The sequence below is a fragment of the Chlamydotis macqueenii genome, chromosome Z, assembly GCF_036417535.1.
Source record: "Chlamydotis macqueenii isolate bChlMac1 chromosome Z, bChlMac1.mat, whole genome shotgun sequence".
NCBI lineage: Eukaryota > Metazoa > Chordata > Aves > Otidiformes > Otididae > Chlamydotis > Chlamydotis macqueenii.
In genome coordinates this window covers 38,470,386-38,487,857 of record NC_141593.1, presented here as the reverse complement: position 1 = coordinate 38,487,857, position 17,472 = coordinate 38,470,386, and the positions used below count along the sequence as shown (strand labels likewise).

At 51.4% G+C, this 17,472-nt stretch overlaps 1 protein-coding gene across 1 annotated transcript; it reads right to left on the bottom strand.

The window, feature by feature from the left end:
- Positions 1-1,468: 1,468 nt before the first annotated feature.
- Positions 1,469-16,987, bottom strand: KLF9 (KLF transcription factor 9). The gene is made up of 2 exons (XM_086771011.1): positions 16,220-16,987; positions 1,469-4,473 (listed from the first exon to the last, which is right to left on the bottom strand). The coding sequence occupies exons 1-2, from the start codon at positions 16,695-16,697 to the stop codon at positions 4,241-4,243; spliced, it is 711 nt and encodes a 236-aa protein (XP_086627137.1). The 5' UTR covers positions 16,698-16,987; the 3' UTR covers positions 1,469-4,240.
- Between the last annotated feature and the right edge of the window lie 485 nt (positions 16,988-17,472).

Below are 17,472 nucleotides of genomic sequence, written 5' to 3'. Positions count from 1 at the left end.
GTGTGGACGTGGCACTTCAGGACATGGTTTAGTGGACATGCTGGGTTAGGTTGCTGGTTGGACTTGATGATCTTGGAGGTCTTTTCCAGCCTTAAAGATTCTATAATTCTATGAAATTATAGGGGAACGAGGCCGATGCCACATCCTTATTCCTAAAGTCAACAACAAGCTAAAAAAAGAAAACCCTATGCTGAGTTTGTTCTATCGGTCCTTTGGTCATCCAACCCGAGGACAGAAAACTCCAGCTCAGCATCAAGTAAAAATCTGGAGGCTGCTTACAAGTTTTGCTCCATACACTGACGGCAGGCTTCTACCACTCTGTCTCTGCCTGCATTGCTGGAGAGTTACATGTTCCCTTGGGTCCAGGGTCTCATCTTGCAGTCGAACCCCAGCACTGTTCCCATGTACCAGGTTAAGTTAGTTCGTGTAAGCAGTTGCTTTCAGCCACCGTAATGTCAGTGACAATACATGTCAGTGAGCTTTTTTGCACAGAGTTCCTTGCCTTTCCCTCCTTCAGAGGCTGAGTGAATGGGGTGTTTTGTATTTTATTTTTCCTGACACCAGCAACCCCTCCAAACCCATGGAAATCTCAAGATAGCAGGCTGGCTGTGCAGGCTGCAGCATCATGAGCTCGTGGAGCAGCTGCAGAGTGTGAGGGAGAGCAGCAGCCAAAAGCCTCTGAGCTATGGGAGAAAGACTTCCTGGGAGCTGGAGCACACTGGTGAGGGGACGTTTTTCCCCCACTGCAAGTTGTGTCTCTGTCTTATTACAGGACCACTGCTTGAGTCCGATCATTCAAAACAGGACTTTTTTTTTTTAATTTATTTTTTCTTTATTTGGACAATATATATATATACATATGTACAAAAACATCTACGCCTACATTTTTTTTTCCTTTTCTTTTTTTTACAATTTCATGTGATTTACAAAACAGGACAGCAAAATAACTTATAAAGGATACGAATACTGTACAAAAATAAAACTGATTAAACTGTTGGAAGTTGGTATTTTACAGTGTTACAGATCACTAGTCTGTAAAACAGCATTTTGAAGTATGTCTCCAGTCTGGTGTACGCTGGGCTAAGTCCATCTGCAAACCAAAACCAGATCTGTAGTACAGGTCATGAAAAACTATTCAAAAAAGGATTATGTCGTACAGCTACACCTTTAAAGCCATGACTTCTCTATAGCAATGGGCCTTCTTAACCAAGGAGAAGAGCTGTCCTAACTTCAGCACTATTAAGTATTTCCGAAATAGTACAAGTACATATGATATTAGAGAACCTGATTTTCCGTTTCTTTTCCAACATTTGCAACACTCTTCAAAACATAACTTCAAGATGCAAAGAACTAACCTGCAGTTTGTTTTTATGTGTTAGAGCCATTGTTTGCATTTACTAGAAGAAAATCCCCCAAATGAACAAAACAGTAAAATAAAATCTTCAAACCTCATTATTCCCAACGTATATGTTAGTGGTTAATGAATCGCATGAATCCCATCAGTCCAGCGCTGAAATACAGCATGCGTTACAGCAAATGGGTTACCATTTAGGAAGGTTTTTTTCAGAAACAGGATCCTGTCACATGCAATGACGACACACGCCTGTACGTTCCATAGACCAAAATATCCCCTGTCTGTTGATTGTTATCAGACTTTACAGGAACGACGACGTTTATTTAAATGTGCATTCTACCCCAAACAAGCAAGGTAGAAACCATAAATCTGGCCATTTACTTCCATGTATCGGTTAATCCTGGTAGCTAGGTGACCAAAACATCTGTGTACTGACTTAGGAGCTGCCTATCTGCTGTGGCTTCCCGTTCTGGTTGATAAGATGTGAGGGCGTTTTGTATTTCACAGGATCAGGCCTTAATTTTCCAAGTAAGTAAATACTGCATTTGTCCCACAAAATGGCAACAATCCAGACTGCAGGACAGGCTTGAAATTTTGCATGATCTTCATAAAGAAGGAAGATGAACGTGCATGCACCTTTGAATCTCACCGGGCTACACGTGTCCCTGACCCCACTCAACAAGGCAGCATCAACAGTACTGGTAAGCAGAACACTTTCTGCGTTTCTAGATCAGTAGAAATACCAAGGCTACCTGTTTTTATTAGGAAGAACGTATGTCCCTACGACAATTTGGACACCAGAAATTAAAAGTTTGGTTTCTAAAAGAAATGTTTCAAAAAGCTGAAACGGAGGTAGAAAGTGTGCTTGGTTTCCTGATGTCTTCACTGAAGAAAACACATCCCTTTTTAATCCACAGACTGCTCAATATCCCTAATGCCTTAAAAGCAGTTCTCTTCACATAGACGGAATTTATCATGAACTACACAGGTAAAAACACTATATGCAAACTGATTTCTAATGCTGAAAGCCTTATACAACTGTAGAAGAAAACACTCTACTCTCTGAGTTCATTTTTTAAGTGTTCGTTTCTAGGAAGCAAGCTTTTTATCAGGTAAAACAATAAGATACTGTAATTGCAGGTGTACTAACAAGATTTTTTATGTACAGAATTTTACAGGATGATCCAAATTCATCGGCAGCGGAACCACTTTGGGTTTCAGTGCGATTACTCACGAGATGAATTTGGCCCTAAGTCTCTATAGCAGGGCTGCACCTCCCCTTCCTCTTCTGGAGGAAGGGGTAAAAACCAAACAGGAGAAGAATGTTTCTGGAAAAAATAATGTGTAAACAGAACTCTCCCCTCTTTATGCAGCTGGGGAGGAAAAAAAAAAAAAAATCACTGATAACCTCTTACAGTTCGTGCTTTTGACATTAAAAAAAAATCTGAAGTAATAACTACAACTTCAGTTTTCACTCAGTGATCTTTTTGCTCCTCTTAAAAAGCAAAAAACAGCTTTAAAATAAAAGTAATATTGCCTTTATCAGTGTTTGACGTGCCACACGGGACACAGGTACAATGCAAGGTACCAAGAGAAGTTTATGTCATGAGGAGTTTTATGACACACCTTCTGGGCTGTATTTCCAATTAGCTTGTGGTTTTTCCCCCATACTCTACAGAAAGAGTGATCAAGAGATACAGGAGCCCTTCTGAAGAGCTCCTTACAATAATTTCAGCTGTTTCCATTAGCAGAGTGCTCTTAAGAAAAGGTCTACTCTCTCCATAAACACACACAACTCCCATAGGACTCCGTGGGAGTTAGGCAAGAGTATGAAGAGAATAAATCTCTAAGGCAAGTGAAGGAAGAGAAAAAACCTTTAAAAAAGCAGCAGTTTATAAAGATGGTAGCTGCTGTTACGCATCCATTCAAACAAAACACAGCAGAATAAAGCACTGTTAGTGGCATTTCTATAGTACAGTACTGTATTTATTGACAAATTAAAAGTATAGGATCAATCAAGAGACATAGGCTTCTGCTTCCATGTCCCCACCACATTATCTAGGCTGACTTGTATTTTTCCAGGTAAGTGAATAACAGAGCTAAATACACACTCGGCCAGGAAACGACTGAGCTGTTGTGGGGTTGGTTTTTTTTTTGCTTTAAGTATCTGCTTGAATTGTACGGGGGTTTACTGGAAAAGTGCAGCTTATATTCAAAACTATTGTAAATACAAAGAAAAATTTAAAAGACCCATTTACTTTAATGGGCTTTCTTGACTATAAATTCACCTCAGTATATCAACCAGATGCTATTAGTAACATATGTAATGTTTCTCTTAACAGTCTCTTTAAATGCAGGATCATTCTGAGACAGAAGTAAACCCACTTCTACAATGTGCTATGGAGTTTTTATCTGAGAGATACTTATGTGACTCGGAAAATGGTTTTACTCAACAAACTCTAAATACAAGCAGCATTACACTGTTCAACAAAACATGTTCATGACACAGCAATCACAAAGACCTCAGGGTCACGCTACTGTGGTGGCACAGGCCGGACCATCCAGTCAGACGTATGTACATCAGCATCAATGCCTGACATTAGAGGAGGTGGTTGCCTTCTCTGCTGGCCACCCCTTCCCTCCTCTCATCCCCACTTTCCACTTGCTCCAGACCGCTGTTCCCAGCTCAGGGTGGGGAGGTGGAGGACGAGGAGCGGGCCATGGAGTTTTTTTTTTTAGTTTTTTTTTTTTAACATTGGCTACATGTGCTTTCGGACGGCAAGGGCAACCGGTGCCACAGCGGATGCTCGTCCTCTGGCACCATTGCCTGCATGCTTGCCGCAGCTCGCCTCACCCCCCTCTCCCCTCCCCGGGCCAGCCCTGCCTTCACAAGGCGCTGCTGGAGCTGGACTTTTTGGATCGCTTGATCATGCTGGGGTGAAACTCGGTGTGGCGGCGGGCATGCTTTGTCAGGTGGTCGCTCCGCATGAACCGCTTCTCGCAGAGGGGGCACCGAAACTGTTTCTCGCCAGTGTGGGTTCGGTAGTGCCGGGTGAGCTCGTCGGAGCGGGAGAACTTTTTAAGGCAGTCGGGCCATGTGCAGGGGAACGGTCGCTCACCTGCAGGGAGGAAAGGATGACAAGAGATTTAAGGGGGCAGTGGTAATGTAGGCCAGCACATACCAGCTTCGCTGAGGAGCCGGGGAACACGCTGCTGAGGGGGAAAAGCTGCTTTTGTTTTCTGCCGGAGTGCCAGCGTCTGCAGAGTTGTTGATGACTCGCTTCATCAGGTTTCAGTCTCACCTTCAGCAGAAGCCAAAAACCCCTCCAACCGCATGAAACTCGCACTCTGGTGCAGAACCTTACATGACCCTGAAGACTGTCAAAACAACAGATGAGCTCTGCCTATGCCTGTACATTTTTCACATCAGGCTCACTACAGCAGTTTGGGAAAGAAGCGCCAGTATTATTCCTCTGACGCTTCCATTCTGCTGAATAAAATAATTTGTAACCGTTAGAAAAGAAGCCAAAACAAATCTTTCACCTAGGACAAGTCATTCCAGCCTGGGGAGAACGGAGCAGGGAGGGATCGGGGAGAGCATCTCAGGGCTGCAGATGCGGAGAGCAAAACTGCTGTGGCTGCAGAGAGAAGTCCCGCGCCCCAATCTCCTCCCTTCCCCCAGAAATCCAAGTGGCTCCACAGAGTAAAAGCCTCCCCACAGTCTCTTAAGATGGCTGATTTGAGAACAGGAAAACTACTTAATTATCCACAGCTCTGTAAGTATAGATGTCTGCTATGACAGTGAAGAACCAAACCGAACCAAACCCCTCAACCTAAACCACACTGCACCTTGGCTTTTAATGACAAGGGTGTAAGGACAGGACAGCACTCGCTGTTCCTGGCACCCCACATCCCTGCCATTCACCGCGGCAGGCTGCACCGGCTTTTCCTACAGGCACAGACCCAGCGCCTCCTGACCGGCAGGGCTGACCCTAGTCCATGGCACGGATGGAAATCAAAGGCATTCAAGTTTACATGAAAGCTTTCAGTCACAGATCTCATACATTGCTGCAGTTTGATGCCTTAATTTCCTTTATTGAGAGTCTCCTGAAAGGAATATGAATGACAGCTATGTGACAGCTATTATAGTCAACCATGAAACGTATAAACTATCCCAGGAGTCTTCCAACTTGGAAGAGTTGGAAAGAAACTGAAGGACTCTGGTATTTCTTGGTACTGTGAAGGCTGGCATAACAGGTGAGCCTGCTTTACATTTACAGATCGCAAAAAAAAAAGTAATTTACAAGGAAGCCTTTTCCCTTGGAGTTGTCCCCAGACGCAACAGCAGTGACACAAGGCCAACGGCTCAAACAGCCCAGATGCCAGGAGGACAACCAGCAGTGGAAAGTACCACAGAGCTGCAGGGAGGAGAAAGGGTGCTGGAGGGAGCAACTGACAGCATCCAAAAGGCCAAGAAGGATGAGGGCGGACCAGGTAAGCTGAGATGTAGCTACACCATGGGCCTTGAAAGCCCTAGTGAGCCTCAAATAATGCCACCGCCGTTTTCACAGTTTAGGCTCCTAACGACATGGTGCTCCCTGACAGGCAGCTGCTCCATCCCAGACAGACCAGCCTGCAGCAAAGGTGGGGCCGAACGAGCAGGACTGCGCAGGTTATGGCAGCCCCTCGGGCAGCCGCAGCATGGCTGCCTCTCCTGCACTTTCTCGCCTCACCTCGCAGTGATGCTGGTCCTCGGTCACGGGAGAAGGATGCAGAAGGAGCCAAGCCACCCCGGCGCCTGAGCCCATGGAGGCACAGCTGCCAGCCACCCTGACCCTGGGGCTATTTTTTTTTTTTTTATAAACAGGTTTCTTGGCTCCCTGCTGTAGTCTTTTAGACATGGTTGGAAGCCTTTCCAAACAGCCACCGCCTGCATAAAATAAATTAATTAAAACGGTACGTAGGCTTGCACGAGTGTGAAGGGCACGACCGCAGCAACATGGCCGAGCAGCACCGGGAGCCGTACAGAGCGCTAGCATCAGAGCCCACCATCCTACCCTGGCTCTGCCCTCCCCAGCGCCTGCCCCATTTCACTTGTGCTGCTCTTTTGGTATCTATCTCACAGTTTCTGCCACAGCTCCTGGGAGCAGGCAGCAGTGGGAGGTGCAGAACAGCTTTCCAGCTTCCCCTTGGAACGTGGGAGAAGTACTGTACATCCCGCGTGTGTGGAGGCATCTAGGAGATGGCTCTACGTCAGGCACTTAAACACCCGGGAGCAGCAGAAGCTGCACAGGCATCCTGCCCCATCCCCAGAAGCCGCATTTCCAGCCATCTCCCTCAGGACAGCTCTTCAACCTGCAGAAATGCCTGACTGTAGAGGGAGAGCAGGTGTCTAGGCTGGATAACAAGGATCACAGTCTTTGGGGTGCAGCATCTACGTTTTAGGCATGGTAGCGTCAAGCCCAGGTGCCCAAAAGCAGCATTTTGAATCTGGTCTCATGTAGCCCTCAAGAAACTGCAGATGGGAAGACCATGTGGTTACTGGGATTCCTCTGAAAGGTGATGGGAGCAGCATGACCATCACTACCCCACACACCCATTTCCCGTGTCAGCAGCTTTTAGGTTACACAGCACAACCACAAAGCTCTGGGGAAAGGCAGAGCTCACTCAGGATCCCTTGCATATGTTTGGCACTGCGCTCCCTGGGGAGCCAGCCCTGAGTTCAGTGGGGGGAGCACCAAAAAGCCATGAGGAGCCTGGTGTGGCAGAGGCGTGCCCTGCTCCTGACGGGAGAGCTGCTGTGCACCGGGATGGCAAGTGCAGCAGAGACCGCTGCCGGAGACGAGGGGCTGTGCTCCCCCAGACGCACGAGAGCCACCACCAGCACCCGCCACCCACCGCTGAGCCCCCAGGTACGGTGCCGGAGAACGGCTTCACCACCTTGGCAATACAAGCCCGCGGAGGCTGTCACAGCCACTTTGGAAGCGTGTCTATGAAAGTAGGCCAGGCATAATCCCCAGCACCAGGCCGTGTTAAACTCCAGACTTTGCAGAGCAGGGAGACAAGTGGGAGGGAGGCTTTCCCAGGCCCTCAGGGGCCATCTCTGAGCCTGAAGATCTGCTGCTCCCCTTGGTCACAAAGCCTTAAGGGATGACACCAACCCAGAGGGATGTGGCTTCAGTGACGGACCTAATAATTGGTACAAATAAGGGGGAGAATGTGTGTCCAGGAGGATTTTAAGGCAAAGAAGGCAGAGATGCCCGACGACACGTGATGACTGTCCATGCAGCAATGCTGGTCGGCGTATTTGCTCGCTGCATTTGACAGGCTATTTTTTAAAGCAGCAGCAATGTTTGTTGAAGACTCCACGGAGCAAACAGGTCTTGCGACTCAGACGCAGCCAGGCAGGCAAGGGCGCGCAGCGCTGCAACGCAGGCTTGTGCTGCCTCCATCTGGAGACAGGGATTTCTGTGTCACGTCTCTCAAGAAATATCTTTTCCATATGACTTTTCTCCTTTAGTTTTGGGAGCAGTATTGCTAAAGCTCAAAACCAGCAGAATGAACCATCAAAACAAGGTGCTATTACGCTGTTTCCTTTGGTGGCAGTAAAAAATGCCTCAGATGGGATTTCCATCAAGAGATGAAGGAATGGCCAATGGTGTATCACAATCCTCAAAAACTATGTGTGATAGGATCTGAACACAAAAGACACAAGATATATATATATTAAAGGCAATTATTTACATGTATGTATCCAGGGCAGGTTACAGAAGTAATAAGTGAAACAGAAACTGACTTGCACGTTATAGGCACAGGCACATCTGCAGAACTCCCATTCTCTGCCCCACGTGCCACCATGAATTGTACCAGGAGGCACAGTTTCTGCTGAGCACAAGCTAATGGTGGCTCTTCACAACAGGTCCTTCCTGGAGCCTGCAGCCCTGGCTTGCTTTAAATCCCATATGGATACAAAGGCCACCACAGATCCTTTTGATCTTTGCTCTCCTGCTTCACCTGACCTTTTCTCTCCGTTCCTTCTTCCCACCCTCTACTGCAAATGGTTAGTTTCTTCTTCCTCTGCAAGTTTCAACTCTATCCATGTTGCTTTGTCTGACCTGAGGCAGGTCCATTTTATTTTATTCCATTTCCATTTAATTCTCAATAGACAGTAGATTATTTATCTTTTTTGCCCTACCCTGGGACATTCCGAATTTTCCCGCATTGTAGTCTTGTGCAGGAAGGGTTTCTGAAAAAGAAAACAGAGTGAGCATCAGCAGACCTGTTAACAGTACAGGTGGTACTGGTATCCTGATTCATCATCTGCCTTCTCACTAAAAAAATGCTGCTTTAGATGCAGATGACTGAGGTTGGGAGCTGCAATTTGTGGTGGCGATTTTTTTTTTTTCTGGGAGGGGGGAGGCTTGTTTGAAAAGGCTGAAAACAAAGCTGATGTTCATACACCCAGACAATTCTCTTGGCGTGTCACAGGACATGCACTAGGACCAGAGCACGCTGAGCTTCTGTGGTGGAATGAAGTACTAATTTTACATGAATTACTAAAACGGTTCAAGCGCTGGCTTTATGGAAGACATTCAGAGATTGCTGTTGGTATGGATGGAAGCCTGGCCAGGATGAACACTTCACGAGGCTTGCGCTGTCTTCCTCGCTGGCAGAAGTGAGGTCAGACAAAGCCATGACTCCGGATTCTGGCATCAGTACCAGCTAATGCAGAAGAGTTTGCTGTCAAATAATGCTAATGATGCTGCTTCGCACATTAACTAGAAAGCCAAGTGTAGCTACAGCTGCGTGAATGGACACCTAATTAGACACCCTTGACTGACCTGTGTCATTAGAGATGAGATCACCAAGCACATGGTAGGACCATGCTGCCTGGTATTCATAGCAGCAACTATTTTAAGTATCAAAACTGAAGAACGGTTCAGAGTTTGACTTCTAGGATGTGGTGTCTTGTGTGGGACTCCCACTCTCTGCCTGGCCGCTGATGTGGCACCGCCAGTCCCTCCTGCGGCAGGGACGCCCACCCTGCCCGTGGCACCTGCCCCGAGGCCCAGCTTGACCGGACCGCAGCAAGGCTGAGCCCTCCTGCCAGAAACCTGCAGCAGCTGATGGGAAAGATGGAGAAGGGAGAGTGCACAAAAAGGTAGTTGGGAAACAGCAAAATCTCTTGCCATCAGGTGAGAGTAAAATCACTTAGCAGAACAGGACTGTCATAATCAGCTTTGCATGGCTCAAATGAGAGAATCTTCATCTTCGTCTTCCAAGATCCTCCTGTTCCTCTGTGGCCACTGGAGCTCGAAATTTCCAAAGAAATCTTAGCATCCTAGGAACAACTGGTTCTGAATCACAATCCTTGACCTACAGATGACAATGATAAGCATTTTTTTTTCCTTCTCCCCCTCCCCCCCCCGCCCCGTGATCCCACTCAACCACCACTCTTGCGTGTCTCACTGTTTCCTGAAGTAGAACAGGTTCTGTAGGTGGACATCAGGAACATGGTCTGGTTTACTGCAAAAGGAGAAAAAGAAAAAAAAAAAAGGCAGGCTATCTTCCTTGCTGCAGAACAGCTGCTATCTCAGGTGTCTCTCACTTTTCCCACCCCAGTGCATTGCTTGCCCCACATACTCTGAATGAGCAATTTCCTGCAGGATGCTGGATTTTGACAGTGTCTGCACGCAAGATATTCTGGTGAAGATGGACCTTACAGATACCTGTGCGTCCACTTCTGAGCACAGAGACTGGAGGCCTTTCAAACAGCCTTCTTCCTCTTCTGAGATACTCCAAAATCCAATCATTAAAACACGCAGCAACCACGAAGTACAAAACAGCACAGAGCGAGATCAGCAGCGAGGATGCCAGGTACTGTGTGACCCAAACAAGAGTTTTAGCCACACCTAAGCTGTGTCCATCCGGTCTGGCAACCGATCAAACAGACACTGCCTACAGGACAGGCAGCAGATGGATGGCTTGCAGCAAGGGGTTTATTCCGCCAGCATTCAGGACTAAACAGCACAAGACGATTCAGGTGTTAAAATGCTGCTTTCAGCAAGTATTTAGACTGCTCTGACGTCCTCAAAACCACCACTCAACAGCTGCTTGCACACGCAGGTGTTTGAGTCTCTTTCAAAAGATCAGATGCAAAACCACCTGCTAAACCCCGCCGCTGCTGGGAGGCTAAATCCCAGCGAGACTCAGTCTTGCTGTTACCCCCATCCGACACAGCCTCAGATGCGAGGGACACCCTTACAGCTCCTCTGACAGATCAGAACCCTCCCTGTCTGCCTTTGGGGCTTTCTTTGGGGCACTGTGCCTCTTCATATACATACGTATGTACACACATCTATCAGTACGGGAAGCTACCTGGGAGAGGAGAGACCAAGAGTGTTCTCAGCAGTACGCTCTGGGGTACCTGGGACAAGTTCCTACCTCTTCTCCTTCCCCCATCTTATCTCCATTCGAATTTCCTCTGTTTTGCAGTAACACTTAAATATTAACCAAGCAATGGAGAGACACAAACGCCCAGCCTGGTGCTCAGGGCGCTTACCTGGGATCGAAGAGCACTGGATTTAGGCTCCTGTCCTGCCTGAATGACTAAACACTCACCAAGTGGAAATAGCTTTGATACAGGAAGGAGAGATGCAATTTTACATGCATTCAGAAAGATAATATAATTTTTGTTACTTCACTATGAATTTATTAGCCTGTATTTCATGAGACTCCTCCCTCAAGTTTAAGGTATTTACAGAGCGCTCTTGGGCTATTCAGAGTCATCATTACGTGAATACAGATGGTGAGCTATGCTACTACAAGCAAACACTATCTGAAGCATGATTTGCCATCACCACCCTGGACTCTGGCCATTTAATCTTGACTTGGCCCCTCCCTGCTCTTCAAAGCCACAGGTCTGGGAGCTGTGCGGAGCCACAGGCATCAGCCTGGTGCCCAAAAGCCAAGGAAGGGGGACAGTCGTTCCTGCAGGGATCCAAACAGCTGGGGCTGCAAGACACACAAGCTAACAAGAGCGGGAGACAGCCACCACACAGTCTTCAACACCACAGCACAACAGTGCGCAGGAACTTGGCAAGAGCCGCATTTTCAACACATCTGTCCGGAAACAGGAATCGCACCCTTACGGGTGATGCCTGCTCACTGCTTCTGTCCTGCGTGTGTGCTTCTTTATGTTGACTCTAATATACAAACCTTTCTGGAGTGCTTTCCCATCATGACACATACGCCTGCCTAGTGTTTTTATTTTTTTTAGCAGAAAAAAAATAAAAACAAACAAACAAAAAAAATAGGAGTCAGGCAACACTGAACTTAATCTTCAGGATTTCTGCCTACCTTACTCAGCTGCCAAGGCTTCCAGTCAGTATGATCCTGTTTCTCCGAGACCTGGAAACATGCCCATTAGAACTCCAGCAATTTGTATATTTGCATTAACCCTTGAGAACCGAGGTTTCAGATGGAGGCCTGAATTTAGAAAAAAAACGTCCTGCTGGTTCCACTTCCTGCTTTTCAGTCTTATTCTAAAGGATCTGGCAAAGTGACATCGGATGAGCTGGATAAGAGGGGCTTAAAATGCTAAATTTGAGATTATGCTCCCATGAAACATCCAAAAACTCTCCCAGCGAGATCAGTATTGTCAGCACATCAGCAGCTGTACAGTCTGTCAAGCTAATGACAATCTAGAACACAAATAACAAGGCAGCACCGTCAAAACAAAACTGATACGTGGGCTGGATCGACACGGTGATATCTAGATTGCAGCAGTGGGCAGCTGCAGCGCTTATCTTTCCTCTCTTACCAGGAATGCTCCTCAGCTCCACTGTGCATACCGCCGGGTCCACACCTCTGCCTACAGCCCTGCTACTAAACACCAGCGAGAGCCAAAGGCCAGGAGGGCTTGAGGGTGCACCAGCTGCCCAATGCAACAAAACTCTTGGAATCATCTGGACCCCGTCTACATGACGATGCAGTTGGCTAAAAAGCCTCGCTGAAGAGGGAGAACTTTTCATATGTGTGGTTTTTGTGTGTCTAACCTCTCAGTTAAGGCTACCCGGTGCGGACGTGAACTTCCCGTTGGTCTGCATCACCATGGGTTGAGGATGATCTGGGATTTGCCTCCCCAAGCAACTAAACTCCTACAGGTCCTGTATAAGGAGGCATCTCACAAACCAGCTTTACGGTACCTTCTTTGTCCCTCTTCCCCGACCAGGAGGATCTGCTCTCGGTGGCCACCTGCCCTTTAACAGGCTTATACTCACACCATCGCAGCAAACCTACCTTCCTTAAAGTCTGTTTCTGCTGCCAGTTTCTCTCCCTCTCCCTGTCAGTATCTTGCCCTTTGCTCCACGCTCCCTGCCCAGGCCTTCTGATTGCTTGTTTGCTGTCATATTACTTTATTTTCCCTGAAAACCCTCTGGCCTGCACAGCCGTCTCCACCCCTGCCTCGTCTTTGAGGGTAACCAGGACACGGTTTAGTAGGCATGGTGGTGTTAGGTTGATGGTTGGACTTTATGATCTTGGAGGTCTCTTCCAACCTTAAGACTCTATGATTCCATGATAATAATAACCCTACACCTTATAGGCCATAACCAAATCTCTAAAACGACCTATTTAGAGAAGTCTGTGCATTTTCAAGGTAAAGTCTCTGCACACCTCCTGTTGCTTCTCATTTTCTTGGTCAGCCAAGTCCCTTGCATTCTCCTGACCTCTGCACTGCTTTCAGGGCTCGGGTCTTGTGCACGTCTTGCCAATGCATCCTGGCCTTTTTCTATGTTCTGAAGGGAAAGTCTGCCACACCTGGTCATGCCATCTCAGGACTCCTAATAGACACACCACTTGTAATCTCTCCTGCCTCTGCCAAACTCCAGCAGAGTTTACGTGTCCTACACTCCCGTAACACGTTTTGGTTTTTGGTCTGCAAGCCATCGGGGATAGCGCTGTCTTCTCTTTCCTGCACCAAGCACCAGGCACCTCAGAGATGCTACTGGAAAGAGTTCACGTGGAACAACCTTACCTGCAATGCTCCTCCTGCTCAAGAAACCCGAACATAAATCACAAATTCCAAGTTACTTTTGGATGATAGTGAAGGGATGGGGGAGGCAATAGTTCAGTTTCAGCAATACACTTGTCCTGGTATCCCCAGGATTTTGCACATCAGTACGTTTTCAATGCAGGTAACCACACATGACAAAACTTCAAGCAAACGGTTATATAGATACCTGTAGTCACTGGAATACGGAATGCCTTTGAACCAACAAGTTGAAAGAACCATTAGTAAGACAGACTTCTAACCTCTGAGCATCAAGGCTTTGGTCTTCTACTCTTCTACTTTTATTTGGCATTTCATTTCTGGCTTTGCACTAGCTTACCAAAGATGGCCCGGTGACTGTTCAGATTCCCACCACCACGCAGCAACAGAGCAACAACCAGAGCTTTCCAGCTCACTTGGTTAGTATCCGTGAGTAAAGAGAGCTGCGGCTACAAGCAAGCTCACATGTGTGAAGGGAAATCCCAACGCCGTTTTCCAAGATAGAGAGAGTGGGATTAAATATTAAAAAGTTAAGACCAGGAAGCTTCTACTGGTGGCTGCACACCTACTTCCACTAAAGGCTACACAGCGGCAAGAAATGCAGTTGGTGGCCCAGTGCAAAATGGCAGGTAAATGAAAGTGACTGAAGAGGCTCAGATATACGGAGAAAAATATTGGGGGTGGGAGGGTGGGGGGAAAGGAAATGGTACTAAGGAGGGAGCAGTAATGCTCTGCAACACACAGTTATGAATAACTCCAGAGGTTCCATTGAATCCCACTGTTGCTAAGGAATTGTTCTGCCATGTATAAAAATAATTAACGTTAGCCGTATCGTTTAGCATTTCAGTTAGCTGCTACAATTAACTGTTCACATTAGGAAGCTCTGAAAGTTCATTACTGCTGGATGTCTGCAGCGGTTTTAATCACACAGAACTACCACGACGGTCTGCCAGCAGGTCTGAGTCAAACGCCCCGTACTCAGAGCTCAGGCCACCCGCTTGCGAGCGGCACGCGCGAACGCTCACGCCACCTCAGAAAACACATGCAACACCACCATCGCTCACAGCGTGCCGCGTGGGCCGTACAGTACATTAATTTACATGTCACCACCCAGCACGCAATCCCAGCTGACGTCTATTTCGGTTCCCGCATCGGGGTGGATATCTGAGCATGGGGCAGTAAGTGGAAATGATGCTAATGTGTTTTCTCCGTCACTTGCGAGCCAACATTTTGCAAGGCATCAGTTACATCCAGCCTCCGAAAGAGCATCAGAGCTGCAGCCTTTCAGCCGGTAACACAACAGCCCTTGGCACCAGGCCCGAGGTGAGCGCAGGGTCACCGCCGACCATCCCCTTTCCCGGCTCAACAGAGGCAGGCTTGGCCCTCACACCACAGGGCTCACCGCTGAGCCACATCCAGTAATCCTCCTCCTCCTCCCCCTCATCTCTCGAGTGAGCAAAGTGCCCGGCAGATCTGCCAGCGGGGCACGGGTAGGCGGGTGGCCAGCGCCCGGCCTGCTCCTCTGCAGCGTGCCTGCACCTTGGCGTGCAGGCTGGCCAGAGACACCGAAGTTTTGCTGGAGCTCAGACGTGGCCATGCCCTACCGAGGCCAGACGGAACGCTATGGCCACGCCTCGTGGCATGGTTCTTTTGCGCCTCACCGCCTACCACCGCTTGCCAAAAGACAGAAGCCAGAGGAGAACCGCCATCAACGGCCGTGAAGCACGTGAAATAAGCGTTGGTCGCGTTTTTCGCCTTTGATCTGCTCATCGCCATGCTGGCACGCGACTCTAATTAGGAGTGGGTTTTAGGCAGCCCTATGTGTACTGCACTGTGACCCCAAGCGCAATTCAGATGCACAAAGGGTTTTATTCCTCTGCTCGCACTAGAGGGCTTGGGGGAAAGGAAAAATTAAAAAAGCTCAAACAGACAGAAAAGGCTGCGGTGGCTGTCCCCCCCCGGCGCCCAGGCAGACCCGAGGCAGCACGCAGGGCTGCAGCAGGTATTTTTTCACCCTCCCGCGGTTTTCCACGCTGCCACGCCCTCCGAGGCGCCGGGGCAGCCGGGCACGGGAGGCTCCTGCGGATCCCGTGCCCCTTCCCCCCCCCACCCCCCCGGCCGGATGGCGATGCCCCGCACTCCGAGGGGTGAGGGCCACCGGGCAGCGCAGGGGCCGGTCCCCCCGACGACGGCGCCCACGCCTCCTCGGCCGGAGGAGCCAGTTTGGGGTGTGGCCCCCGCCTCCCCCAAACCCCGGGGCGTCCGGTTGCCTCAGCGCGGCGGCAGCGGGAGGGGGGCGGGGGCCGCCCCGCCCCCGGCTCATTTTGGGGAATACACGCTCTGCCCCGCCGCAAAGCGCCGGCCCGCCCGCCCGCACCGCAAACCCGCTTCCCGACGCCCCGAGCGGGCTCGGCGTCCCTTGGGGCCGGCGGATGGGGCGCGGGCACGGCGAGCACGACCCCGGCCGCCGCCCTCCCAGCCGCCGCGGAGTTCACTCCCGGCTGGGGACGGGGGCGGGCGGGAGGCGCTGCCGCAGCCCCGCCCGGGGCGACCGCCCGCTCCCGCCGGACCCGGGGTGCCGGCACGGCACGGCGGCGGGGAGGGGAAGAAAGGGGAGTTGGAGGGAAGGAGAGGGGAGGGAGTGGGGAAAAGGTGGGGAGGAAAAAAAAAAAAAGAAAAACCAAGGCGGAAAGGCAGAGCGGCGGGGGCGCGCGGGGACGCCGGGCGCGCCGCCGGCCGGGTTCACCCGAGGACAGGCGCTCGCTCGCTCGCTCCCTCCGCCCCCCTCCCTCCCTGCCGCCGCCGCCACTGACCTGTGTGCACCCGGTAGTGCGCCTTGAGGTGGGAGGACTTGCCGTAGACCTTGCCGCAGCCGCTGTAGGGGCACTTGTGCCGCTTCTCGGCCGCCAGCTTCCCCTTGGGGGCGGCCCCGGCGGGGCGCAGGCGGGGGGGCGGCCCCGGCGGCGGGGTACGGGGGGGGCTGGAGCCCGGCTCGGTGGCCGCGTCGCTGTCGGAGCCGGCGTCCTCGTCGGGGCTCTCGACGCTGTCGCTGCAGACCGAGGGGGCGGGCAGCGGCCGGTACTTGTTCAGCTCCAGCAGGCTCTTGGCGATGGCCAGCAGCGCGCAGTAGTCCTTCCAGGCGTCGCGGGGGTCGCGCAGCTCCCGGGCCGCCGCCGCCGCCTCCCCCTCGCCCGGCACCTTCAGCCGCGCCGCCTCGGGCACGGCGGAGCGGTTGGAGATGGAGACCAGGCACTGCGCCGCCACGAAGTCCACGTAGGCGACGGCCGACATGGTGCGGCCGCGCCCCGACGACACCGACGACGACGACGACCAGGGGCTCCGGGCGCCCTCAGTGCGTGCCCGCCGGGCCGGCCGCGCCGCCTCCAGCCATGTCCCGCCCGCGGCGCGGGGTCTCGAAAAGAGAAGAAGGGGCGGGCCGGGTTGGGGGGGAGGGGGGCGCGGAATAAATAGCGGGGCGCCGGGCAGGTCCCTCACCGCCGCCCCCCGGGGGCGGCGCCCGCCGCCCGGCCGGCCGGCGCGGGTCCGGCGCGGGGGCCGGGGGAGAGGAGACCGCCCGCCGCGCCGCCGCCGCCCGCGTGCTCCTGCCCGGGGACGGCCGCGCCGAGTCCCATCACGTCAGGTTCGGAGCCCCCTCCCGCCCCCCCGATTGGTCAGCGGGCAGGGCCGGCCGGCTCTGTTTACCTTCTCCCCCCGCCCAGCCACTCACGGCGCCCTTTTTCTAGGGGGGGTGTGTCCGCCGGGCGGCCGCCCCGCCAATCCCCGCGCTCCCTCCCCAGGCCGCGTGCTACTCCGGGCGCCCCGCCGCGCCCGCTTAAAACGGCGACGCCACGGTGCCGCCAGGGGGGCGGGGCGGCAGCGGCGCCGCAGCTCCATCCCCGCCGCCGTCCGGACACCGCCGTCCGCTCTCGCTCCCGGTTACACTGGCGGCGCCTCTGGCTGCCTGGTCCGCGGTGGGGTGTGGGCCGGCCCGGGGCGGTGGGGCCGCGCGGCGCCGAGGGGGTTAAGTGCTTCCCTGGAAGCCCTACGGTCCCAGCAACCGGCCGGC